The sequence below is a fragment of the Musca domestica genome, unplaced genomic scaffold (assembly GCF_030504385.1).
Source record: "Musca domestica strain aabys unplaced genomic scaffold, Musca_domestica.polishedcontigs.V.1.1 115, whole genome shotgun sequence".
Taxonomy (NCBI): domain Eukaryota; kingdom Metazoa; phylum Arthropoda; class Insecta; order Diptera; family Muscidae; genus Musca; species Musca domestica.
The window spans coordinates 1,516,437-1,544,378 of NW_026712145.1; the positions used below are offsets into that span (position 1 = coordinate 1,516,437).

Here is a 27,942-nt window from a genome sequence, read left to right on the forward strand (position 1 = left end):
AGGCAATTTTTAGGAAACATAAAAGGAATTTTCCAAAAAAAAAAAGAGTTTACCAAAGAAAAACACTGTTTATCAAGGAGAGGCGAGCTCATATCTGAATTCCAGTTTCAGTTCAACCAATACGAAAAGTTGACTATTGAAAAATTGAATTATTTTGGGGCTGGTGGCCTGTTAATTACAAAAAGATATTAATGATAACAACTTAAATTATAACCTTAAAATATTTTTCCATTATTTTTTTTTGTTTCATACGCTTTTGTTTTAATTATTTTTATCACATAAAAAAGTGTTCGTGTGTGTCTAAGTGTTTCTATGCACATTTGAGATGAAGGAATTCAAAATTTCCTAGGTGGAGATTTTAAATGCAAAACACCCAGCTCCTTGTACGGCGACGCCATTGCTGTATTTGCATATTTACCATTATTTGCATTTTGTAGTTGTTGATTATTGTAATTAACGACATTGTGACTAGGCTTGGCTAATTGCACAGGCATTGCCATGCGCTGTTCCTCGATACAGCACAGACAATAGGGACATTGCATTATAATGGCATCTTCCATTAGATTATTCGACAATTGCTGGCTTATGTTCCTACTGCTCGACGATGTGGAGGGACTGTCATCATCATAATCACCGTTTTCGAATTTCATGTGGTGTTGCCGTTGAAATTCAATCGAACATTGGCCATGCATGGCATGACCACAGGAACCTACAATTATTATGGCAGCTTGATTGTACAGCCGTTGTTTACACACCACACACTGCATCATGGTGATGAGTAAACCCCGCGATGCCTGCTTTTTTCGTTGATGGAATTTTTCCGCCACCTCTTTTTCCAAAATACGCATTGCAATTTCCATGGCATTTGTTTCGGCTTTGGATTGATTTAGCATACTCAATAGTAACTCTTTGATGTCACCAAAATTACCCGAGACATTATGAGTGTTCATGACCAATTGGACGAGATTTGTTAGATCCACATGTTGGGAGGCTTCATGCAACATTGATTTGGTTATGTTTTTTAAATTCTCCAAGGGCAAAATGTATTTTAGCAATTCAAACCACAGGGATTCGCGTTCCTTTTCCGTAAGCTGGGATTTGCTGGACAACGAAGAACGGCTACATAATGCCGAAACCGATTTTGCACATTCCTCCATTTGCTCGGGCGAGGCATTCTTTAGGATTTCCAATGCCAAATGAAATGCCAATTTATAATCACTTTGCTTCTCAGCCAAAAATACGGCAGCCGGCAATAGTTTGTAGTTCATAACTAAATCCAAGGCAGCATCAATGCGATAACAATTGCAGGCCTTGAGAAATTCCTCCACCTCCATGGGTTCATATTTACACAGGAATTTAATTAGCTTCTCACTTTGTTCCGCCGTCAAGTCATCATTCCTCTGCTGTAATTGTTTGAGAAATATAAACAAAAATCGTTCATCATCCTCCAACAGCTGCAGCAATTCCTCCAACATATCACGAAAATATAAATCCACAATACGTGTTGTCTCCTTGCCATCTATTTCCAGTAATTTCCTTAAATGCTGTTTAAGTTGTTGGTAAATTTTCCGATTTGTTTCACGTGCATAACGTTCCATATACACAAACATGGTTTCATGCCTCAGCGGATTACTAATGTAACAGCTAAGGATCTCATCGTAACGTTGTAGTTTTTCCAAAAGATATTCTTGGACATAATAGCAGTGGGCTTTTTTGGCCAACTGCAATTGCTCTTCATCATTGCTTATGGCATTGAGGCAATTATTTACAAGTAATTCATACCAGGCATTTTCACGTTCCGAGTGGAGACGGGAACTTTCATTTTCTATCGATTCCATGGAAAGATAATTTAGGACTTTTTCCAGTAACTGGGTATCGCAGGGTAGACATGATTCCGATATTTGCTGGGCAATGAAATTCAGTAGGCAGCCAATTTCGGACCACTAAAATTAACAAGAGAATTTTTAAAAAATGCGAACTACATAAATTAAAGAACACTCACGGTATTATTTTCTGGTGTCATAATTTCCAATAGAATATTTATAATTCGCTTGCGCTGGGAATAGCCCAATTCACCACTGAACTCCTTTTCCTGAAATGCCAACGAGATAACATTCAATGTCTCTCGGGTATCGAATTTGAGTAAGGCCCTTAAATAAGGATATGGCATTTCATTAGGTTCACTTGTTGTGGAATGTAACGAAGTGAGACAACGCAGAACATCATGTTTAACATTTTGTATTAACTCCTCGGGTATGTCACCCTGGGGGTAGCCCCGACCGGCTAAGCAACTTGAGATATACACCAGCAGGCAATTACCCAAGTCTGGCGGTTCGCTACCAATCAATGGTATCAATTCGGTCAGAGACATTGTGTAGTCATGCAAGGCATTGGCATTTAAATAGATTTGTGCTTTATATAATTTATGCTTTCGTGCTGCTTTTAGGACTTGATTCAAATCCAAACATGTCCAATCCATTTTTAGTATGACATCCTCTAGTTTGGCAGGTGATATTTTCAACCAATAATCTACGAGGGCTTGTGAAATTATGGGGTTAACTTGATGTATGTCATCGTTTTCAATGTGTTGGGTAATGTGATGGAGGAATAGCTCTTTGTTCTGCAAACGTTCCCACAGTTGGGTCCATAACAACTCCAACTCATCAATGACAATGAGGCATTTTATTATGGCGCCCAAGCAATAGTCTGGGGCACGAGCCGAAGCTGCTATATATTCTTTGAATAACATTATAATTCTCTCCTTGGCCTGGAGTTTTCGTTTGGGACGGTCACCAGCAGCCCTGTAGCCATCCAAGGCTAGATCGCAGGCTTCCTGCCAGCGATGATTTTTCACCTAAAAAGACATTTATTAAAGAAAATCTACTACATTGCCAAATCGGTGACACTTACCAAATATGTAATCCTCTCCATCCAGGTTCGGACACCAATCAAATGCATTGACCTCGATCCCAGGACATACAACTGCACACCGCGGGCAGCCAAGGAATTGTAACAAGCATGCGTACCCGCCAATGCCAAGGCTGGTGAAACATTACCACCCGTGGCCAAACCTTTGAACTGTGCCGAACCATAAACCATACTGGCATTACCCAAATCAATACATTCCAACTCCTTGCTTGATCTTACATCCAAAAGATGTAATATCTCCGAGGTATCTATACAGCCAACGCACTTGGGGCCCAGCCAATGGGCTGAGAGAATATTCGTTTGCATTGTAATGTGTCGCAAGAGCAGCAGCGTTATACGTCCATGTGAAATAAATAGTTGATGAAAGAACAATTGATTGCCTCGGCCCACCACCAACACAGGATCAACTGATCTTGTGGCATCTGCCGCTTGAATAAGAACCATTTGCCATGCCAAGACGGGCAAACAATCGGGAGGTCCTTGTAACAAATGATATTTTATCACCTTCAATCTCGGCCTTATGGTAACTATGAAATATTTAGACAATGTTGCCAAAGCCACAATGCAATACTGATCAAGATCATGATGTTCTCCAGTTTGGCTTAGCAAAGGCTCTACAGCACATACTTCTCCGCGTGCCCCACTGAAGAGGCAGCGCGTTGAACAGCCTCTTACACCTAATTTCCGTGTAAAACTCAATGACCACACCGAACCGCCGGAGTCTGCTGCCAAAGCCATGGCAGGTCGAGATGTCCATTTGACATGTAAAATGCCGGTATTGGGTGTAACCACATCAAATAATTGACGCATAATATCTCCAGTTTGGGTGTCCAACATCAGGACCAGACCACGGGCAAAACCAGCCAGCAAACGATTGCACTCAGGATTAAAGGATAGCGATGAAACAGCTCCCTGACCATTTTTATCCTGATGGGCCCAGCGCAGAGTTTGTGTTGCATCAAAATTAAGTATGTGGCCATGTGACGTTCCCACTGCATAATAATGATTACACACAGCACAGGATGATGCCATACCGGCACCAATACGATCACTGGCAGACGTCAATTGCGTTGAGACGCCTTGCAGCATGGCATAGCGCATGATACTGCCTCCACCTCCTCCCCCGCCACCTATACCACCCATACGCACACTGCCTTCCTCCGCAATGGAGGGTGTTGGTATTCCCAACTCTGATGCAATGTCAGAATCTTCTTCGAACTCACTCAACACCTTTTCCAACGAGGGCAATGCACCCGGTGGTGGTATTGAGTATTCAACATCATCCAACTGCAAAAACAACAAATACCACATCAAATGTAAACAAATCATTCATACTCCTCTGACACATATGTACATACCTCTTCAACATCAATCAGTGATTCGGCCAGCAGACTATCGGTGGAACCGCGATCGGAACCCAACAGTGAATTCAATGAGGGTGCCTTAAGTTCATTCATTTTGTCAAATTAAATGAATCTGTTTCAATTGCCTGTTATCAACAACAAATTAATGCGGCTTAATCCGCCCACTGCGAACAGCTTTCCTTTAGTTCCGGGTAAATTTTTGTTTTTCTCTCAACATTTATGTTTAAAATATTCACTGTTGCTTTATCTTACATATTCGCCAATTAAATAAGCTAATGTTGCAATATTATATGTTGTTATTATTTAATTTACACCTATTAAAATAATTTTCCCGATCCGTCGAAAATTCTCTGCTTGGCAAGCTAATCGATTACTAATTAAAAACGATAACAATCGACTATTGTTGTCGAGCGATTACAAGTCGAAGAACAGCTGATTTGATGTTTTGTCGATAAAAGGGAGTTCAGAGTTCGCGATAATTAAAATGGAGTAATAAATTAAGGCCTAAAAACTTTTGACTTTAAAGTTAATCAGTTTAAATTATGAGCCGTAATTGAAGATGGTCGCCTTAAAGTTTTTTGTTCTTGTGCGAAAAATTCTGTCGATGACACATGCCATAAAAAACTCTCTTATATATTCTCAGCTTAAAAAAAAATAGTCGATTATGAAGCATTTTTACTGGCTTACGTCATCGGCTGCTTTCTTTGTAAAAAAACGAAGGAATTTTGGGTTGATTTAATTTTATTTCGACCCGCAAATTATACTTGTTTACCTTGCGCTCCTTTGTTCTCTTACGAAAAAGCTATCCGTTGACTTAAGTCAGTCAAAAAAGTTTTCTATGTATTTTTTAAAAAAATGGGGGTGTAGCAGCATAGAATTCTGGTTTATGCCATTTCAAACTATAAATTAGAGAATATGTGTTTTTATTCGTTTGTTTTAGATTTAGATTTATTTTAATTTATTTGTTTTAGATTTCTTTGGCCTGAAATAGATTTTCTTAATTTCTACAATCAGTTAATCAATAAGGCGAAATTCGATTTAGGTATCCCTTGTAAGCAGACAACGTGGCGGCGTTTCTTCAGTTGTAAACGGCGACGACATTTCGGCACAGAAGAAACAAATCAATTTAAATTATTTAAAAAAATAAAGTTTCTTAAAAATGTTAATAAATTTAATTTAAAATAATGGCTTGCGATATTTTCCCTAGTTTCTTTGTGGCTAGTTTTAATCGATTTTAGATGACTTAATCGGCGGCAACTAGAAACTGAAAAAAGAGGGGCGGCGCGTCGCCGATTTATAATCGACTCAGTACCACCTCGGCTTCCAAGTTTGTGGTTTGTGAACCAAAAGTGGCTTATTTATTTAAAAAAACGAATTTAATATTGAATAAGAAACAATATTTGCAGTTAATTTTAAATATATTTGCTGCTTCAGAGGTATTTATAATAATATTCGCCTTGATAACTAAATTGATATATTTTAATTGGAGTTTTTGAAAGTAAACAAATATTGAACGTGTATTTATGTTGAAACGTACTGTGGCTCCAAGGTGGATTGAAGTTTTGTTCAAAACGTAAAAGATTTTTATTTATGCATAATTATTTTTAACCTTGACATGGTTGAAGGTTATATTTTACTCGTCATTCCATCTTCATATTCGTAAATATATAATAAATAAGTAGTTCAGCAATATTTATTATCTTATTATATGACATTATTATTTATAGCAATATTTATTATCTTATTATATGACAGTTTTCTAAAAGTCCCAATATTTACTGAACCGTCAGAATTAAGTTTTTCTCGTACGATGTTTAGGACATATCTGCTGTATGAAAAATTTAAACAATTTCTAACACTGTTCAACGTTTTAAAAAAAATAAGGTATTTTTAAATCCTCCAAAATTATTGTTTTTATCTTGAATGCCTATTGAAAACATATGTATTATTAAATTTATTAATTTCTGTAGTATATATATGTAATAAATACAAATTATCTTCATTTTTTGTTTTAAACAAAACGTTGACCCATCCTTTATTCGTTCTAACCTACAATTCATAAAATATGCAAAATCTTGCTTTGTTGGCATAATGATTCCGCATCGTTGCTTCTTTGTTTGTATTGTGTAAAATTGTATTTTTTTGTATTTTCAATATTTAACAATAATTTCGATTACGCCTATAAAAAACCGAAAAGTAACCGTCTAATCGATTATTGTATCTATTGAATTGTACAGCACTACTACTGAAACTACTGAAAGTTGGTTATCAAAATAAATAAGATAACAATGAAGGAAACGAAAAAGAATCCAAAAACTAAACAACTAAAAAAATACCTCTGCTGTGCGGTGTTCACTTTGGCAATACTACTGCCAATTATATTGTACAAAATAGCATTGGCTCCGCCGCCCTTTGATCCGATGGCACCGTGTATATTCTGCCAGATCGCTAGCCATACCAAGGGAGCTGAAATTGAGGTGGAAACGGATGAATATGTGATATTTAAAGACATAAAACCAGCCTCGACACATCATTATTTGGCCGTGCCCAAACGACATGTAGAGAGTCTAAAGACCATGACAAAAGATGATATACCCTTGGGTAAGTTGGGAACAAAAATTGATACAAGTGGAAATAAATGTGTTGTTTTTTATTGTTTTCTTTAGTCAATGACCTGGAAAAGGCCATGAAAGAATTTTTCATATCAAAAGGCATTGATATGGAAGATGCTTTGTTTGGTTTTCACATGCCGCCCTGTATCAGTGTCCATCATCTGCATTTACATGGCATTGCCCCGCGTTCGGCTATGGGCTTTATGAATAGCTTTGTTTTTAAGCCACATACACCTTGGTTTAAATTGGTTGGTATTCATATTTGCAATTTACTTTGATAATTTTAGTAATTCTTCTTTTCTGTCTTTCCAGGTTGAAGATGCCAGAAAATATTTAGAAAATAAATAGAGACATCTTTTTTTTTAACGGCAACAGGATGGATACTCATCATAAGCTTCACATGAAACCAACTAAAACCTCATGACGTTTCCTGATTATAATTTCGTATTATTTAGTTAATTCGTTTTGGTGATAGTGTATGACTTTTGTAGCTGTGAATTGATAAAAATACGCTTTTTTGTTTATATAGGTTTATATATAGCTTTGTAATTGGTAATTTTTTGTAAATGAAAAAAAAAATAATTGTGTTTTGTATATATAGTAAATTTTATATTTAAATAAATCAGGAAAGTACAATAAAGATTAAAGATTAACCATCTAATTTAAAAAAAAAACATGTGCTCCAAAACTGACGTCATTGGTTTAAGGGTTTGTTGTGGAATATTTGATGATAGTGACGACACATTAGGGTAGGACAAGTTCATTGAACTCATGCGCAATGTTAAATTTATATACAAGACCATATATAAGACCAAACGTTTTGAAAATTTAATTTGGAACTAGGGACAACTTTTATCCCAACCCCCTAAAATTTCCTAGCATATCCGCAGAAATTGTATATTATTATTTCAATTTAATGAGAATTCTAAAATTTACTTTTTAGAAATTCTTGAACTATGACAGTTTTTTGCCTTAGCAACTATCGAGCCTCCACTGTATTTCAATTATATATAAAATCACAATAAAAAGACCACTCATAAATGGTCGTAGTATAAATATTATCAATATTATGGTGAGTAAGAGTCGCTCTTAAGGCAAAAAGAGAATGAGACATAGTTTATTAACCATATATGGGCAATATTGAATTACACTCTGCAATGTTTTTTTTCGGGTGTCAGGGTTTATATTAGTTGCAATTTTTTTGAAAATACATTTCCAATACTACAATAATTAAATGTAAATGCTGCTGCGCAATCCTTTAGTTTTCAAATTTTTGGTAAATAAGTAAAAATGTATCCTTTGATTTTGCCGACAGATGTATACCCTTAGCGAATGTTCGATAATTTAGTGCGCACCAGTAAGACAGACGGACGGGCATCACTAGATGTCCTGAAACGGATTTGGTCCAAAGAGACCTAGGGTTTAAAACCGTTATTTCGACAAGGCACGTTTAGACCGTATCAAATGATATATATCCTCTCTAGCCACATGGCTGAGAGTATAAAAATCAAAATAATACTTTGAAAATGAAAAATAAAAAATATCGAGTAAAAAGCAAAAATAGGGTTTTTTGCTGACCAATTATTGTAGTGGCCAAGCTATCAATGCTTGGCGACTAAAACATGAGTCGTTCCGACAAAAGGATAGCGTCGCTTTTTTTGTTTTTATGTGGCAGTTTATGTGGAGTTCATGATTTTATTAGTACCTATGTATGGTTAAAGCATTCAATATTCTCACAAAAGTTTAAAACAACTTATTTTTTTAATAGAAAGAATATTTGAAAAGTTATTACAAAATATTTTAAAAAAGATGTACGTTTTTTATTTTCCTTCGAATTAATATTTTTACGAACCTACAGTTATTGGTGCTATTTGTGTGAATTATTTAAATTTTTTAAATTCAAAAATATTTACTGGAAATCCCTGGTTATTGGCAATTAATTTTCTTCAACAAATTGTGATAAAAGAAGTCTTGGCATCATTTTCTTCGCAAAAGAAACACAACCCTGCCTTTGTTTACATTTCATTTACTCAGTTACATTAACTCTCTGAGCACTCTCCCACTTTCGCTCACACAAAAACTGTCACTTGTTTCTTTACTACCCTAACGAACACAAATCATTACCGTTAAAACAGAACATGTGAAAGGACACACGACGAGTTGTTACAACCCTCCACGACAATCTTTTGCACGAAAAAAAGACAAACAAAAGTAGAATTAGAAAAAAGTTTAGAATAATGTTAAATCCAAAACGACATAAAATGTTATTAAATGGTTTAGCAATAATTTTAGTGATACAATCAGCATTGGCAGCATCATCTAATGAACCAGAGCTTGGCTCAGATGGCCGACCCTTGGCCAAAGCGGCGACTTTTCATTTTCCTGAATATGCCTACAAGGAGACAAGTAAAAATGTAAGTAGGTCACCACCACTGCGATGCTAAGGTGTGTGTACGTCCGTTTGTGCGCTTTTTATTAATTAATTTCCATTCTATTATAGGAAATAACCTATCATGACTTTGAGGTAAACTGTGAACAACATGTTGCTTGTGAGACATTGGAGGGTGTCAAACGTAAGGCCTGTGTAAGACGTTGTATTTCGTATTCATGTTATCAGGATATTTATGCCTTTGATGATGTGAGTTTCGTTTTAAGTTACTAAAAGCAGGAGGATAAATAATGTTTATTTTCATTTAGCTTGAGGAGGGTGAAATAGATGTCCGTTTGAATTCATTTAAGGGCTGTGTCATCCAAAGATCCGGCAACACAAATCGCCGTGCCACATAGCACCGGGCCATTGCAGTGCGTTTCGATGAATTCATGCATGAATTACATTGGAAATTTACGAATTTATTGAAGCATTTTACGTAGGAAACAGTATTAATTGTTATCATTTCATTTATTATGATTTTAATGTAGCCGCAGAAGCAAAAGACAATGATGACAACAACGATAAGAATGGAAAAGCACAAGAGTAAAAACAGGAGTATTAGTTTTGAAGAAGAAGATGTTACGGGAACAACAACCATACAAAGGACAATCATGCTTAGAGTCGACAATGGCGGCCATCAATCAGACAGACCATGAAATGTGTAAGCAGTCAAAAATAGTGAACAATTCATAGAACCACATTAACAGTATAATGTTTATATTTTATATTTTTTTATCACGAATGCAAAAATTTTGTTTGAAGAACTTTTACCGGAATGGAGGAGTTAACATTAAGTAAAGGGAAATTGTCTTATAACCACAGTTTGGACAAAGTTCGAGAGGCATTTTAATGGCGTACGACAACTTCCCACGCTTTACTATATTTACATCCATTAAGTCAAACTAAAAAAATGTTTAAAAAGCAACACGAGCAGGAGTCTTTCGCAAACATTTAAACATTAGAAGCTCATTGAAGCTAAATAGGGACGGCAACGTTTTTATGCGGATATCTGATTCAAGCATAGACTAATTTCTTACCCTAAGTGGAACCTGTTTCATTAGACAGCTCCTCTAAATTTCGTAAATGGCTATGAAGAAGGTCTGGGGAAATTGTATTCATATTTTGGGCGTTAGACTCACCAATAGCCTGTCCATCAAAATTCCTCTTTCTTAACTTCTCGATTTTTATACCACAATAGTATTGAGGGTATATTGAGTTTGTCATTCCGTCTGTAACACCTCGAAGTATTCATTTTAGAACCCACAAAGTATATATAGCATAAAATTCTGTGTCGTTTTAGCTATATCCGTCCGTCTGTGGAAATCACTCTAGCTTCCGAACGAAATGAAGTAGGTTGATAACATTTTACTCAAATCTGTATTATGTCTGCAGGACTTTTGGTATTGAAAATGGGTGATGTAGGACCACGTTTTGTATAGTCCCCATATAACGGCACCTCCCGATATTCGGTATTTTGATGATTTAAGCGACATTATCCACCGGAATTGTTTGAAATTTGGTATTTGAAGTTCGTAACGGATGCTGCACCCTATGAATTGTCTGTGCGGGTCCACGTCTTCGTATAGTCCCCATATAACGGTACCCCCCGATATTCGGTATTTTGATGATTTTAGCGACATTATTCACCGGAATTGTTTCAAATTTGGTGTTTGAAGTTCGTATTAAGTAATACAGCCTACGGCAGAAAATTTTCTGTGCAGGCGCAAGTCTTCGTATAGCCCCAATATAACAGTACCACCATATATTCGAAAATTTTAATGATTTTAGCTACATTATTCACGGGAATTGTTTCAAATTTGGTATTTGTGCAGGTCTACGTCATCTATATTCTATATTCGGAATTTTGATGATTTTAGCGACATTATTCACCAAATTTTTTTATTCAAGTTTCGCATTTGAATATTGTAATGGTTTATGACAAAAGTTGCCTATGCAGGCCCACTGCATTGTATAGACCCTAATATAACGGCTTAAAAATACCGATTTTAACAGAATTTTTAACGGATTTTATTTTTATTTTTTTTTTTTTGTAAATTGCCAAAATCGTTCCAAATGGTGGAGGCTTTTCAAAAATCGGTCCGGCCGAACTTACTGCTTTTTTACTTGCCCTCCCTTATACTTAGATTTTCAGATTGAACCAAAATGAAGCCTGACCTCCTATATGGTAACTGATAATTTATGATCCACTTTTTCTCTTTCTGATTCACGACTCAAAAACTTCTTTAAGAGATCTCATTTTAAAATGTTGAATATGTCCTTTTTTGGGATAGTTATTTTCTCTAGAAAAAAAGCCATTTTAAAATACATCAAATGCATTAAAATTGGACTTGTTATTTTCAGAACAGGAAATCCCTCCCCTTACTTTCAGTTGAATTTTTCCTAAAAAAAACTCTCAAATTTTTGTATTCGTGATTTTCATCATTATTCAAGTCAGTATTGGAAAATAGTAAAAAATAATAACATATAAGCATTTATTATACACACACAGCTTATTAATTAATATTACGAAATATATCAATAATTACAATAAAAATAATAATAGATTATTACAGACAAATTAAAAAATATTAAGAATTTGATATATTTTTATTAATAATATAATTATATAAGTACCTATAATTAAGATAAATCAAATTTTGTTTTCACAAAAAAATAATAGTATGGCCGGATACTTTTTTCTTTTCTCAACATTTGTTATTTTCTTACAAAAACAAAACCAACGGCTGCTTTAAAATTATAACTTTTTTCTCTCTTTAAAAAAAAAAAAAATAATAAAAAAACACAAACTCAATGACTTTGAAACAATTTGGTGGTGGAGGCGTATAGTTTAAAGATTGCGTGCCGAAAAACTTGCAATTTTTTTTCTTCTTGGATTACTTCATCAAGTTTTTTTTTCTCTTCATACATTTTCAAGTCTTACTTTTCCATGTTTGGAATTCCGTTTCAGATCGGCTTAAATTGTTAGCATTTTTTAATACACACAAAATCTAAGTTAAAAAAAAAACAAAAAATTAAATAAAATCGTGATTTTTTTCTTTCAATTTTCCGGTTTGTCATTCAACCAAGGTCGAAATATTGGCAATGATGAGGGATAATGGGTATCTGGTTTAAGCACCGAATCAGGCCATGTATTTGAGATGTCATTGGCCGGCGAACGGAATGGATAGGTGCCCAACAATATGGGCAACTGCAGTTTGATTTCCTTTTCTAATGACTTGGGCTCAATGACAAAGAACACATCGTAGGCAATTCGTATTAAATGGCAGCCATGCAAATTTGTTGGCGGCAACGGCGGTACATAGAGGCTATCGTTTTGCCATTCATCCTTGCCGCCCGGACGTATTTTACCTCTGACTAAGACAGCTAAAGCACGTTTTTCCGTTTGCACCACTTTACCACGAGCCAGATATTCCACAGTCTATGGGGAAAAGGAAGAAAAAAAGGCGGTTATTTTCATTTTAAGCAACATAAAGCAAGAGAGAAAGAAATGGGCAGTTTGGCAACTCTCATGCTCACCCGCCTTTGCAATATACAGCAGTAGATTAATATGAAAGCATAGAATTTTTTGTCATAACTTCCTTCATTTAAATTAGGCAAATTTATTAGTGTCCATTGTGTTACAATTTTCTTTACAACACTCCGTTTTTGCAAAGGCTAGAGAGTCTCTCATCGATTTGCTGAGAAACGGAAATGAAGAGTTTGACAAACTTCACAAATGCATTGAATGTTATCGTTGATCATTTATCGATATTTTTAATCGAATGGGAGTAAAAATGGTAAGACTATGGAAAAGCAAGCCATTTAATAAATATTTCTTACATTTATGGGTCAAGATTACCAAATATCACCATTTAAACCCTGGAAAGCAGTCCGATTTTTACTTACCTCTGTTAACGAAGCTTTGGTCCGTTTTATGGTAACATTACTGTGATTGGAAATAAAGGCCGTTACCAGGACACTTTCGCCGGGCACATAACCACCACGATCTAAAGCTACACGACATTTGACCAGACCACCGCCCACACAGGCCACACCCATTTTGTGTTCCACCTCACAGGTGAAGGGTTGCTAAAAATGTAAGTAACAAAAATGAATAAGAAAAACAACAAATAAAATATTATGTTCCTCGCACTCAATGAAGAACTTACCGACAATATTGGTTTCTCCATATTCAAATCGATGGGATTCATGACAATAAACACCTGATGATTTTTGTGTATCAAGCCATTGGTCTCCCGCAAAGCTGCTTTGCAGTAATACTGAATCCAGCCATAACGTCCCAAAAATGTCGATGGCAGACCCATAGGTAATCCCAGCTTAAAGGGAAAACTATGAATACCCGGTGATAGCACTGTCGGCCCCTGATCAACATCACCCAAGAGACGCATACGAAAATCTATATAATTCTCCTTATCATATGTGCCACGTTCTTGTCGTGCGGAGCCTGCCCGCACTACACCCTCACCCACGACATGAAAATGTAAACCCAACGCCGGTGTATCATCTTGCAGCTCTAAGAGGACACGACCCGATAGAAATTGCCCGGGGAAGTAGAGCAATGAAGTGTTGTCGAATATTATGAGGAATTTTAAAAGTTTTCTTGGCATTTTGTGTGATTTTGTGAAATTCTTTGTTGGCGTTTGTTGTGGTGGTGTTTGTGAGGAAAATCTTTGGGTACTCCTAGTTTAGTAGCATATTGTCGTAGAGGGGTTTCCGTCTGATTATGTGTGCGGTCAAGCTGCAGCGGGAGATTTAACTGGAAATAGGTATGAAATTTTTAAAATTAATTGATGTAAATTAAGTGGATTTTTTAGACTATATCTGAAGATTCTTAACAGCCATAATCATGGTGTTTTAGAGCAATTTCTGGAGATTCTTTTTATTTTAAGAGCACGTTCAAAAGAGACTTCAATATAATTGTTTATTTTGTGAAAATTTGTATAGCTTTAACCGTGGACTTTTTATACCCTCAGCGATATGGCTAGACAGGATATATATCATTTGATACGGTCAAAATGTACCTCATCGAAATAACGGTTTTAGAACCTAGGTCTCTTTGGACTAAATTTGTTTCAGGATATTTGGGGTCGATTTAGCGAGTTCAGAGATGGGCAATATCGGTTCACTCCTTCTAGTACCTCCCACACAAAATGTTAACATTTTAAAATAAAATAATCTACTGCACAGAAAGTGAAAGGATAATCCGATTTTGCCCCAACTTTACGAATCCTAATATCTTCTTAAGTCATGTGCGAAAATAGATAGTATAGCTCCACTCCATCAAGTACCTTCTTCACAAAGGGTCAAAAATTTAAATAATTATAACTTTTATAAAATGTAATGTATGTGTTATAGTGTCTTCAAATTACACACATCAAAATATTTTTATTAATCAAGGGGATATTTCGGTTCACTCCTTCTGGGACCACAATTTTAAATATTCATGAAGCTCATAAAACTCGAAATCAACATCAGATTTCATTCAGACTTGGTACATCTCAATATTTCCATCAACACAAGATCTGTTATTAAGATGGTAGAGATCGGTCCATTTATTCTGGTACATCCCCGACATAGGTTTCAGGTTTTGAAATTTTTTTTTTTCAAGATTCAAGTGACCAATAAACTTGGATTTTTAAAGCATATTCGAAGGCCTAATTAACCAATAGAAGTGGACTTTTTAAAGCAAAACTTTTGAAGGACTATTTAACCAATAAAAGTGTATTCTTAGATAAGGTTTTTTTCAAGGAAAAAAGATCAATAAATCTGGAGTTTTAAAGAATTTTTTTCAAGGACCATTTTTTAAAGAATATTTTTCCAAGGACCATTTAACCAATGAAAGTGTATTTTTAGAGAAGGTTTTTTCAAGGACCAAAAGACCAATAAACCTGGGTTTTAAAGAATTTTTTTCATGGACCATTGAACCAATAAAAGTGGATTTTTTAAAGAATATTTTCCAAGGACCAAAAGACCAATAAACGTGGATTTTTTAAAGAATATTTTCCAAGGACCAAGAGACCAATGAACGTGGATTTTTTAAAGAATATTTTTAAAGGACCAATAAACGTGGATTTTTTCAAAGAATATTTTTAAAGGACCAATAAACGTGGATTTTTTCAAAGAATATTTTTAAAGGACCAATAAACGTGGATTTTTAAAATAATATTTTTTCAAGAACCTAAAGATCAATAAACGTGGATTTTTTAAAGAATATTTTTAAAGGACCAATAAACGTGGATTTTTTCAAAGAATATTTTTAAAGGACCAATAAACGTGGATTTTTTCAAAGAATATTTTTAAAGGACCAATAAACGTGGATTTTTTCAAAGAATATTTTTAAAGGACCAATAAACGTGGATTTTTTCAAAGAATATTTTTTCAAGGACCTTCAGACCAATAAACGTGGATTTTTTCAAAGAATATTTTTTCAAGGACCTTCAGACCAATAAACGTGGATTTTTTCAAAGAATATTTTTTCAAGGACCTTCAGACCAATAAACGTGGATTTTTAAAAGAAAAATGTTCAAGGACCAAAAGACCAATAAACGTGGATTTTTAAAAGAAAAATGTTCAAGGACCAAAAGACCAATAAACGTGGATTTTTAAAATAATATTTTTTTCAAGAACCTAATTGATTTTTAAAGAATAATTTTCTCAAGGACCTTCAGACAAATAAAATAGATTTATTAAGAAGATTTTTCCTCAAGGATCTTCGGACAAAAAAAATTGATTTTTAAAGAATATTTCTCCTCAAGGATCTTCGGTCAAAAAAAAAAATTAATTTTTATAGAATATTTTTCTCAAGGACCTTCAGACAAATAAAAATTGACTTTTATAGAATATTTTGTTTCAAGGACCTTCAGACCAATAAACGTGGATTTTTCGAAGAATATTTTTTCAAAAGCGCTTAGACCAATAAACTTGGGGTTTTTAAAGAATATTTTCAAGGACCATTGAACCACAAAACGTGGATTTTTTAAAAAGTATTTTTTCAAACTTTTTTATTTTATGTGATAATTTCTTTTACCCATATATTTTTTGTATTAATTTTCGAATCCATACAATTTTCTTATGCATATTCATCAATACAATGACACCCATTCAGCTGGCTGTGAAGTGACGAATTTTATTTGGTGTGGCGGATGTTGCTTGCAATGCTTTGTTGATTCAATGGAATTCGAAAAAAAAACTCACACACAAAATTTAAACAAGTTTTTAACCCATTGCAGGACGGCAAGAAGTGGAATCAAAAAGACCGATTACGTGAATTGGTTCACCACATAGCACAATTGGAGCAGTGTCACAGTTTTAGACGTAACTTTACATTGACCTTTTATCGCTTTGGTCGTTAACGAACAATGGGCTTTATTCGGTTTTGTTTGTTTTTATAATTCGAATTGCAAAAAAAAAGAAGAAAAAAAAATAATCGCACAAAAAACACAACTCCCGGCTATGATCTAACAATGCGAACAAGCCTTTGGATTTAATGGGAACTTCCATAAAAAAAACAACAGCAACAACAGCAAAAACATCAACAAACTAAAAAAACGTTTATTACCTTCAAGCTGAGCGACGCTTAAAAAAAACTATTCATAAAATGTTAAATGAACAAACAAACCTCCCATATAAAAATGATACACATACACATGTATGTGTTAGTGTCCAGCCATATGTGCGAGTGTGCAGTATTTCCACACATAATTACACATATTAACATACAAAACAAAACGTTCCGCATTAAACCGGTAGACTTTTGGGGGGCAGATGAAAATTTTTGAAATTGAGTGAAAAAGGGTTCGCGTCTTAAGTCTTTTGTTTTCGAAAAAGTGATTCTTTGAAAATTCTAGTTTATTGTTAATAATTTATAAAAAATCATGTATTTAGCTTTAAAGAACTTTCTTATGAAATCTGCAACTATGGCTCTATAAAATTTGAATTTTTGGAGGTTTAAAAATTTTTCAAAAAAAAAAAAAAAAAATTAAGTCTGGCTCCTCAAAAATTAAAAAAAAAATATGAATCTTTTTTTTTTTTTTTAAAAAAAATATTCTTTGAAAGATAGAGTTCATTACAAACTTGTGAGGCGGTTTAATGCCCGCCCATAAAAAATAAATTTTTTCTAAAAGGTAAATGAAATCAACAAAAAAAGTTTGTCAAGTCCCGGCATATTTGTATTTTACCTCGTCGAGTTTTGTATTTTTAGACCCTACACCACATACAGTGGGTAAGGGCATTTGTTTGCAACAGGGTCGATTTATGCATGTCCCTCCGTCTGTCTGTCCATGTATTTTTGTAAGCAAAGTACAGGTCGCATTTATTTCCCAATCCAGATGAAATTTTGCACAAGTTATTTTTTTATCGCAAGGACGAACCCTATTGAAATTGGTGAGAATCGGTCAAAAATTAGACATAGCTCCCATATATATCTTCGTCCGATTTGCCTTTTTTTGTGCACCGAACGTGTAATATTGGCCCAAATGGTATGGAATTTGACACTTACGATCAAATTGAGCCAAGAAATAAGTACATCAAATTTGGTGAAAATCGGTTTAGATATAGCTATAGCTCCCATATATATTGTTCATCCGATTTGTTAGTTTTGTCCTCCGCAGCCGTAATATGCACTCTGTAACAACGATATTTGGAGAAATATATCAAATTTAGCTCAAAAATACCTTCGTTAAATTTTATCAAGATCGATTCAGATTTGGATATAGCTCCCATGTATATCTTTAACCGATTTCGGATTAATTCTGCACTAAATTTCCAATACCGGTCCAAATGTCCTGAATTTTGGCACATTTGACCGAATTCAGTCTTGAAGCAAGTATATAACATTTGGGGAAAATCGGGGCAGAGATACCTATAGCTCCCATATATATATGTTTTTTCCGATTTGGTCTTAAAGTTCCTCACATTCGTAATATGCACTCCAGAAGAATGATATTTAATACCAGATATCAGATACATCCCAGAAATACCTCTGCCAATTTTTTTCAAGATCGGTTCAGATTTGGATATAGCTGCCATATATATCATCCTCCGATTTCGGGATAATTGTGCACCAAATGACCAATATCAGTTCAAATGACCTGAATTTTTGCACATCCGACCGAATTCAGTCTAGAAGCATGTAAATCAAACGCCATTTTTTAAAAAAAATTTTTTGAATGAAAGTAAAAAATGTCGGAAATAGCATCAAATTTTAGAATAAGTTGAGATTTGTTCGAATTGTTCAGCTTTTGCACGAATTATGGCCTTCCAACGGTAAATGAAACCGTCACACATTGCCCGATTGTTTCTCTGCGGTATTTTGACCTATTCCCGGCGAAGCGCTTGCTTGAAGTGATCGACACTTTGGTATTTTTTAGTGCCAACCTTGCTTTCCAAAATACTGCAGACACAATAGTCCAACGGATTGGTATCCGGAGATTTTGTTGCCAATTGTGCGCTGGAAATGAAGCGAGGAACCTCATTTTGTAACCATTCTAGAGTGGCGCGTGCTGAGTGTGATGGTGCTGCGGCCAAAATGTTTGCTTGCCCAAGGCTTTAATACACCCTCCAGAACATTTTCGCTATAATATTCGGCATTTATTCTGATGTCACGGTAGATTAATACCAGCAGAGAGCGACCATCGGCTGTTATGGTGGCTCATACCATCATCACACTCTGCTAAATATGCCTAGTGGTGTAGGGTATCATAAAGTCGGGCCCTGCCTGACTTTTGACTTTTCCTTATTGGTTTTTTTTCTTTTCTTTTCATTCTCTGCCATCTACCAGCCGAAGCTTTGGCAAGAGAACTATACTGCTCTGTTGAACGGTGATGATGTGAGATTTTGACCTTGATTTGTTGCCCACAACAAAGATCGCCGTCGACGATGATAATGGCATGCACAAAATTGGATAGAGCCAACAAAAGTTGTATAATAATTCCAAAACTAAATGGGATTTACGTACAAGAATATATCTACATATGTCTATAGATGTGTAGCATTTCAAGTGTTCATGTTCTCATAACCATATAAAAAATTAGAAAAAAAAATTGAAATTCCAAAATATTAATATGGAAATACAAATAAAAGAACCGCTGTCAAAATTATTCTACCTACGAACACTTGAAACAAATAGCTAATTTTTATTTCCTCATTGAAAATCTAATTTTTTGTGATATTTAAAATTAATAGTAATTATTTAATTAATAATTAATGTACAAAAGCAACAGAGCAAAAATAAACTTGTTTCACGTGCCGAAATTGAGGTTATATTTGTGAAACCAGTATTGCGTGGCGTGAAAACGTTTTAATTTGTGGTCAAAGAATTGGGTTACACATTCAATTCAATTTATTGTCTGTGATTGTGCTACGATCGGAAGTAGAACATTTATTACACAAGCCAAGCAAAGTGAAGAGAAAAATATTTTTTTTTCTTAAAAAAAAAATCAAAAAGAGTCTTTTGAAAAAAGGGTCCTCAAAATAGCTAAGAGAGTCCTTTCGAAATATTAAAAAAAAAACAAGTAAAATAGTATCAGTCGATATTGCCAACAGATGTATGTATACCCCCAGCCTAGAGTTATGATTATTCAAACTGTTGACCCTATATGGGGGAGGTTTCGAAGTAGATGGCCAATGTTGACCAATTCGTATCTGACTTAAGACTTATATAAATATTACATCGTGCCAGATTTGGACTATATCGACTATTTCCTATACTTTATATGAGTTATGTCAAAATTTTTGGAAAATATAGAAATATATGAGAGTGAACAGATATAGCGGAACGAAGTTTTCCATTTTCATACTTCATCTAATACGGATAAGAAATATTGGAATGTGCAAAATTTTAAGGATGTGTGGAATTTGAAGAAAGTTGGATGCTTATCTCGCTTTCTTAGAACGTTTTGTTTTTCAAATACCTTGAACCCTTTGTGGGAAAAGTACCAGAAGGAATGACCCGATCTCTACCATCTTTATAACAGATTTTGTGTTAATGGAAATATTTAGATGGGCCAAGTCCGAATGGAATCAGATGTTAATTTCGTGTTTTATGGGCTTGATGGATATTCAAAATTTTAACCTTTTTGGGGCAGGTACCAAAAGGAGAGGATCGATATATCCCAATTTCACACCAGACCACAAATATTGTGATGTGTAATACATAAAGAGAACCTGATGCTTATTTCGGATTTTGTAATCGTTTTGGTTATTCAAAACGTTGACCCTTTGTGGGGGAGGTACCAGAAGGAAAGGTCCGATCTCTACCATCTTTATAACAGATTTTGTGTTGATGGAAATATTTAAATGTGCCAAGTCCGAATGGAATCGGATGTTAATTTCGCTTTTTATGAGCTTCATAAATATTCAAAATGTTGACCCTTTGTGAGGGAGGTACCAGAAGGAGAGGAGTGATATATCCCAATTTCACACCAGACCTTGGGGTTACAAAAATATTGTGATGTGTGAAATATGAAGAGAACCGGATGCTTATTTCGGATTTTATAATTGTTTTCGTCATTCAAAACTTTGAAACTTTGTGGGGGAGGTAGCAGAAGAAAAGGTCCGATCTCTGCCATCTTTATAACAGATTTTGAGTTGATAGAAATATTGAGATGTGCCAAGATTGAATGGAATAGTATGTTAATTTCGTGTTTTATGAGCTTCATAAATATTCAGAATTTTGACCCTTTGGGAGGTACCAGAAGGAGTAGATTGAAATATTCCAATTTCACACCAGACCTTGGGGTAATAAAAATATAGTAATGTGTGTAATTTGAAGAGAACCGAATGCTTATTTCGGATTTTATGATCGTTTTGGTTACTCAAAACTTTGACCCTTTGAGGGGGAAGTACCAGAAGGAATGGTCCGATCTCTAGCATCTTTATGACACATCTTGTGTTAATAGAAATATAGAGATATGCCAAGTCTAAATCGAATCGGATGTTAATTTCCCGTTCTATGAGCTTCATGAATATTTGAAATTTTGACCCTTTGTGGGGGAGGTACCAGAAGGAGTAAACCGATATATTCCATCTTCAAACCAGACCTTGGTTTAATTAAAATATTGTAATGTGTGTCATTTGAAGAGAATCGAATGCTTATTTCGGATTTTATGATCGTTTTGGTCATTCAAAACTTTAACCTTTTGAGGGGGAAGTACCCGAAGGAATGGACCGATCTCTACCATCTTTATAACAGATCTTGTGTTCATAGAAATATTGAGATGTGCCAAGTCTGAATAGAATCGGATATTAATTTCGTGTTTTATGAGCCTCATGAATATTCAAAATGTTGACCCCTTGTGCGGCAGGTACCAGAAGGAGTAGACCGAAATATTCCAATTTCACACCAGACAATCGGACCCTTACATCACATTTTAGAACATTTATAATTATTCAAAATTTTTAACCTTTGTGGGGTAGGTACTTGATGGAATGTACCGATATTGTCCATTTTCGCACCTGACCTAGCCCTGATGGAAATATTATGATTTGCAAAGTTGGAGCAACATCGGATTATTGCTTCTCTTTCTGTGCAAAAAATACTTTTTGAAAATTTCGACCTTTTGTGGGGGAGGTACCAGAAGGAGTGGGCCGATAGATTCCATCTTTGCACCAGACCTTGGATTATTAAAAATATTGTGATATGGGTAATTTTAAGACAATCGTAATCTTACATCACATTTTAGAAAATTTATAATTATTCAAAAATTTTAACCTTTGTGGGGTAGGTACTTGATGGAGTGTACCGATATTGTCCATTTTCACACCTGACATGGCACTGATGCAAACATTTGGATTCGCAAAGTTGGAACAAAATCGGATTATTCTTTCTATTTCTGTGCAGTAAATTATTTTTCTTTGAAAATGTCGACATTTTGTGTGGGAGGTATCAGAAGGAGTGGACCGATATTGCTCATCTCCCAACTCGATCTATGGTTGGCAATAATATTACGATGTACCAAGTTTCGACTAAATCGGATACTTCCTTCGAGAGTTATCGTGCTCATCAGCCAGGCAGACAGACGGCCGGACATAGTTCGTTCGACTCCGAATGTCCTGAAACGGATTCGGTTCAAAGAGATGTAGGGTCTAAAACCTTTATTTCGATGTAGCGCGTTTTGGCCGTATAAATTGATATATACTCTCTCTAGTCATATGGCTGAGGGTATAATAAGATGGGGCATTTCATAGCAGGTTTCATTCAAAAAATCGAAAAAGAGCAAACATTGAGCAAACTCCTCTTTTGCGATGTCGCTCGAGTGAGTTTGTTTTCCTCGTTTTTAAGTGTGAGCAAAATTCGTTCGAAATCGAAATTCGTTTGAAATCGAACAGATTCTACTCATGCCGAGAACTTTTCCGTACACGATCGCATCTCTCTTTTCCCACCGCAAATCCCGTTTGCTATTACCCACACACAAACAAAATGTTTTTCCACTCATTTAAGCTCTTAGGGCAAATTCTAAAAAATCAATCTATCTCTAACTTTCATTTGCTCTAAAATTGGCATATTAAAATTTTATTTGATCGAAATTTTTTCGATATAAAATGAGATATGCAATATTTATAGGTTTCATATAATACTGCCATTCAACTACAATTTTAAGAAAATTTTGTAATAATCTAGGAATACGGCTTAATGAATGTTAATAAACCACGATTTGATATTGTTACGCATAAAACAAGGTTTTTGGTCACATTGTTTGAAAATAATTTATATTTTTTGATTCCGATTGAGAAATTAAGATCATTTTATTTATATCATAATAAACTAATTTCACTTATTCTATTTCTCAAAAAAGAGACAATAAATGACTTCCCATGAAAACTAAGTTCAATTTTATAGTCCACATTCAACAATTACTCAATAGTTATTATATGTAAATTATTATTTTCACTTTTCTCCATAGAATTGCTATTAATACAGAGTTCGTAACACACAAGTTAGCTCACAATTTTTCTCGTCCCACTGGCATTTTCCCGCTGTTTTGTTTTTATTCGGAAGTTTAAAGTTGTTGCTGTTGGTGCTTTTGTTTTTGTTGTCACAGTCAACTACTGTAATGAGGTATTACACAGCACCTTGGCAAAAAACAAACACAATATGAATATATTGTTTTTGTTGGTGCAGTTGTTGATTCGCGTTATTTTTATTCCCCACTCTGTGTGTTGGTAGTTTACTTGGATTTTTTGTTGTTATTTTATTTACTTCTCTATCCCATTGGTTCTCCCTCTCTTTGTTTGGTTATTTTGTTACGGGTGATTTTTTTCGGCTCACGTAATTGACATTCTCAACTGGTTTACAGCAGAGATGCTCACAATGCACAAATAAGTTTTGTTTAGACACTTTGGCTCTCACTCTCTTGACTTTGTAAAATAATGGCACACAGTGATTTAAAATCGGCTTTTGGTCAAAGTGCTGTAACTTTTAAATTTAAATATTTTCATTTTTTTTCTTTTCTGCAAAGGTAAAACCTTATTTCTTAGATTTGGGTACTCGGACTGTTAAGGAATTTAAGTTCAGTGCCCAACCTTCGAATTATTTGAACAATTAAATTGGAAAAGTTTAAAGGACCATTAGACTAATAGACATTGATATATAAGAGAACAGTTTCTAAAGGGGAACTTCTCCAATACATGCGGATTTTTTAAGAACACTCAAAAATATTTTTTAACGTAGATTTGTTAAAGAATATTTGTAAGGACCCTCAAGCCATTAAACATTGATTTGTTAAATAATATTTTGAAGCCAGAAAACGTGGATTTTTTAAGGACTTCCAATTCACTAAGGGTAGATATTTTTAAAAAATATTTTTAAGGACTCTCAACCCACTAAATGTGGATTTTTTAAGTATTCCCAAGCCACTAAACGTAGATTTTTTAAATCCACTAAACGTGGATATTTTAGGTACTACCATGCCAGATTTTTAAAGATTTTTTAAAGAATATTTCTAAGGACACTAAAGCCACTAAACGTCGATTTTTTATGGACTCTCAAGCCACCAAACGTGGATTTTTAAAGACTACGAAGAATGTAAAAGCAGTCTTTTTAAAGAATATTTTTAGGTCCCTAAAGCCACTAAACGTGGATTTTGTAACACTCTCAGCGACCAAACGTGGATTTTTTTAGTACCATCAAGCCACTAAACGTGGATTTTTTAAATAATATTTTTAAATGTGGATTTTTAAGAAGATTTTTTAATTTTAAATTTTGGCCAATCAATGTAGAATTTAAAAAAAAATATATAAACTTTTAAGGATAATTTGACCAATAAACTAGGATTTTGAAGATGATTATTTCTGAGACAAGTTCACCAATAAACGTTATTTTTTAATATTTTTCTGGAACATGTCGGTCAATATTTTTTTTTTTTTTTTTTTGGACAAATCGACCATTGAATTTTTTTACCATTTTTCTAGAACATATCGGCCAATATTTTTTGGGACAAATCGACCAATAAACGTAGATTCTTGTAAAAAATATTTTTTCTGGGATAAGCGTTTTAAAATATTTTTACGACATATTGGCCAATATTTTTTAGGATATATAAATAAAAGTAAATTTTTTAAAATATATTTTTTCCAGGACAAGTCGATGAATAAAAAATAAAATATTTTTCTGTGAACAATAAATATTTTTTGTGTGACACAAATCGATCAATAAACAGGAATTTTTTAAATTATTTTTGTTTGAGACAAATCGAGCAAAGAGAGCGGATTTTTTTAAAAATATTTTTTCTGGGACAAATAAACCAAATTTTTTATTGGTTTTGGGACAAATCGACCAACAAGCGTGGATTTTTTAAAATAAAAGCGTGGATAAAAATAAGCGTGGACTATTTTAAAAACATTTTTTTGGGATAAAAATAAGCGTGGACTATTTAAAAAAAAATTTTTTTGGTATAAAAATAAGCGTGGACTATTTTAAAAATATTTTTTTTTTTTGGGATAAAAATAAGCGTGGGCTATTGTAAAAATATTCTAGAACAAATCGACCTATTTTTAGTTGGTTTTGGGACAAATCGACTAATAAGCGTGGATTTTTTAAAAATATTTTTTCTGGGATAAATCGACTAATTTTTTGTTGGTTTTGGGACAAATCGCCTAATAAGCGTGCATTTTTTTTAAATATTTTTGTGGGAAAAATCGATAAATTTTTTGTTGGTTTTGGGACAAATCGTCTAATAAACGTGGATTATTTTATAAAACATTTTTCTGGGATAAAAGAATAAAAAAGTAACGATTTTGTGTTTTCGGCCATATTTTTTGGGACATTCGGGCAATATTTTTTAGAGAACAAAGCTTGAATGGCTTGAATTTTATTAATTAATATTTCTTTTTAGGACAAATCGACTAATATGTATATTGAAGGAAACAAAACGACCAATATGCGGGGATTTTGTAAAAATACTTTTTCTTTAACAAATCGTTCATTTTTTTTTTTTTTTTTGGGACAAATCGACCAATATTCTTTAAAGACATTCAATAAGCGTGGATATTGTGAACATATTTTTTAGAACAAATCGACCAATGTGTATATTTTAGGAAACAAATCGACCAGTAAGCGTGGATTTTGTAAAAGTAATTTTTGGAACAAATCGACCAATATTTTTTTTGACAAATCGATCAAAATTTCTTTTGAACATATCGAAAAACATGGAATTTTTTTAAATTATCCCAAAAAATAAGGTAAAAGGTAAGAATATTTTTTCGACCAATAAACTTGGATTTTTAAAGAATATTTTTTTCGACCAATAAACGTGGATTTTTAAAGAATATTTTTTTCGACCCATAATCATATATTTTTTAAAGAATATTTTTTTCGACCAAAAAAACGTGGATTTTTAAAGAACATTTTTTTCGACCAAAAAAACGTAGATTTTTAAAGACTATTTTTTTCGGCCAAAAAATACGTGGATTTTTAAAGAATATTTTTTTCGACCAAAAAAACGTGGATTTTTAAAGAATATTTTTTTCGATCAAAAAACGTGGATTTTTTAAGAATTTTTTTTTTTTCGACCAAAAAACGTGGATTTTTAAAGAATATTTTTTTCGATCAAAAAAACATGGATTTTTAAAGAATATTTTTTTCGATCAAAAAAAACGTGGATTTTTAAAGAATATTTTTTTCGATCAAAAAAACGTTGATTTTTAAGAATATTTTTTTCGATCAAAAAAACATGGATTTTTTAAGAATATTTTTTTCGACCAATAATTAATTTTTCTGGAACAAATCGTCCAATATTTTTTGGGACAAATCGATCAAAAAAACGTGAATTTTTAAAGAATATTTTTTCGAACAATAAATAATTTTCTGGAACAAATCGTCCAATATTTTTTGGGACAAATCGATTAAAATATCTTTTGGACATATCGAAAAACATGGAATTTTTTTAAATTTATCCCAAAAAATAAGGTATTGATTTGACATACAAATCACTGTGCGCCACACGTAAGTAAATGAAAAGAGCTTATGAGAGGCACCCAACCCCGCTGAGCTTAGCTGATCTACGGATATTTGTGTATGTATGTATGTTTGTGCCTGGCCCCAAGTATCCAGCCGGGAGGGGGTCTTTTTTGTTGTATTTCAGCGTTTCAAAGTTATTTTCGGTGTGTGTGCCTAAGGCCTGAATGTCGATTTAAATGACTGACTGCCTGGCTGGCTGGCTGGGCTCTGGCTTGGGAAACGTCGTCGCGTATGCAATGTTGAATGTTTTGCCATGGCAAATGCTTGACTGCATTTTAAGTACTTTAACTTCCCGAATAATGGTTCCCCAAGACAAATACATAATACCTGTGATCATTATTAAATATAGACACCAAAACACAAAATGATGATGATGACGGTTATCATTGTTATTTGGCTGACAATGTCGTTGCCTATTTCCGTGGCCAAGTATTGGTGCATGTGTGTGCGTGTGCAACACTGGCTTGGCTGACTGCACTCATGCTATGCCATAATAGTTGTCGGAAATCAAACATCATGGACATGGATAAATTACAAATAAGCCCAGCTCATGTTGTTGCTGGTTGTTGTTGTTTTTACTTTTTTTTTCAAATATAATTTCACGCATTAATGTCATCCAACCATTCAAGCATGGATTTTACAAAAAAAGAAATACCCCCCACACAAATTCACGATAAATGCGGGGGAGTAACTTATTTTGTCGTTGTTGTTGTTTTTGTTATTTAAATGAACACTCTTTTAATTTTCTTTGGCAATTCTTATTCGTTTTTTTTAAATCATATCTTCTAATTCTGGCTCAATTTTGCCTCCACATACACTCACACACTCTTCAGAAACTCACATTTTTTTCTTTTTAAATTTTATTTTTTGTTGTTGGTATTTTTTTGGTGGTGGTACTTAAAAAACAAAAAAATAAGAACACAAAATTCTGGTAAAACGCGTCTTTTATGAGGGATCTGTTTATTCGTCTCGGTTTTGCTGAGCGAGCAATGTTAGACCACGTCTTGGCTAAATCACGTTCAGTAAATGACTGACTGAGACAAGACTTGTTTGGGCAGCCCATAAACCACCATGGCTAATACAGAGCGAGAGAGCAAAACAGATCAAAGTCAGAGCGGAGAAAAAAGTTTA

General features: G+C 34.0%; 4 protein-coding genes across 7 annotated transcripts; 2 read left to right on the plus strand and 2 right to left on the minus strand.

Moving 5' to 3' along the window:
• Positions 1 to 265: 265 nt before the first annotated feature.
• On the minus strand, positions 266 to 4,679 carry LOC101889244 (vacuolar protein sorting-associated protein 8 homolog). Its single transcript, XM_005184900.4, has 4 exons — positions 4,287 to 4,679; positions 2,911 to 4,215; positions 2,003 to 2,854; positions 266 to 1,943 (listed from the first exon to the last, which is right to left on the minus strand). The coding sequence occupies exons 1-4, from the start codon at positions 4,383 to 4,385 to the stop codon at positions 336 to 338; spliced, it is 3,864 nt and encodes a 1,287-aa protein (XP_005184957.2). The 5' UTR covers positions 4,386 to 4,679; the 3' UTR covers positions 266 to 335.
• Positions 4,680 to 5,618: 939 nt separating this feature from the next.
• On the plus strand, positions 5,619 to 7,456 carry LOC101889070 (adenosine 5'-monophosphoramidase HINT3). 3 transcript variants are annotated; one of them, XM_011294809.3, is made up of 4 exons: positions 5,619 to 5,728; positions 6,530 to 6,893; positions 6,959 to 7,152; positions 7,217 to 7,456. In XM_011294809.3, the coding sequence occupies exons 2-4, from the start codon at positions 6,581 to 6,583 to the stop codon at positions 7,250 to 7,252; spliced, it is 543 nt and encodes a 180-aa protein (XP_011293111.2). In that variant the 5' UTR covers positions 5,619 to 5,728; positions 6,530 to 6,580; the 3' UTR covers positions 7,253 to 7,456. The 3 variants fall into 3 exon arrangements, with proteins under 3 accessions (XP_011293111.2, XP_011293112.2, XP_011293110.2); XM_011294810.3 differs by having other exon boundaries at positions 5,700 to 5,841; XM_011294808.3 differs by lacking the exon at positions 5,619 to 5,728 and adding an exon at positions 5,746 to 5,865.
• Positions 7,457 to 8,847: 1,391 nt separating this feature from the next.
• LOC101889927 (uncharacterized) lies at positions 8,848 to 11,029 on the plus strand. 2 transcript variants are annotated; one of them, XM_011294806.3, is made up of 4 exons: positions 8,848 to 9,318; positions 9,405 to 9,542; positions 9,602 to 9,706; positions 9,824 to 11,029. In XM_011294806.3, the coding sequence occupies exons 1-3, from the start codon at positions 9,142 to 9,144 to the stop codon at positions 9,689 to 9,691; spliced, it is 405 nt and encodes a 134-aa protein (XP_011293108.1). In that variant the 5' UTR covers positions 8,848 to 9,141; the 3' UTR covers positions 9,692 to 9,706; positions 9,824 to 11,029. The 2 variants fall into 2 exon arrangements, with proteins under 2 accessions (XP_011293108.1, XP_058988193.1); XM_059132210.1 differs by having other exon boundaries at positions 8,853 to 9,318; positions 9,602 to 11,029.
• Positions 11,030 to 12,116: 1,087 nt separating this feature from the next.
• LOC101888889 (arrestin domain-containing protein 2) lies at positions 12,117 to 27,855 on the minus strand. Its single transcript, XM_059132209.1, has 4 exons — positions 27,653 to 27,855; positions 13,505 to 14,112; positions 13,242 to 13,424; positions 12,117 to 12,774 (listed from the first exon to the last, which is right to left on the minus strand). Exons 2-4 carry the CDS (start codon positions 13,961 to 13,963, stop codon positions 12,394 to 12,396), a joined length of 1,023 nt encoding a protein of 340 aa, XP_058988192.1. The 5' UTR covers positions 13,964 to 14,112; positions 27,653 to 27,855; the 3' UTR covers positions 12,117 to 12,393.
• Positions 27,856 to 27,942: the final 87 nt, after the last annotated feature.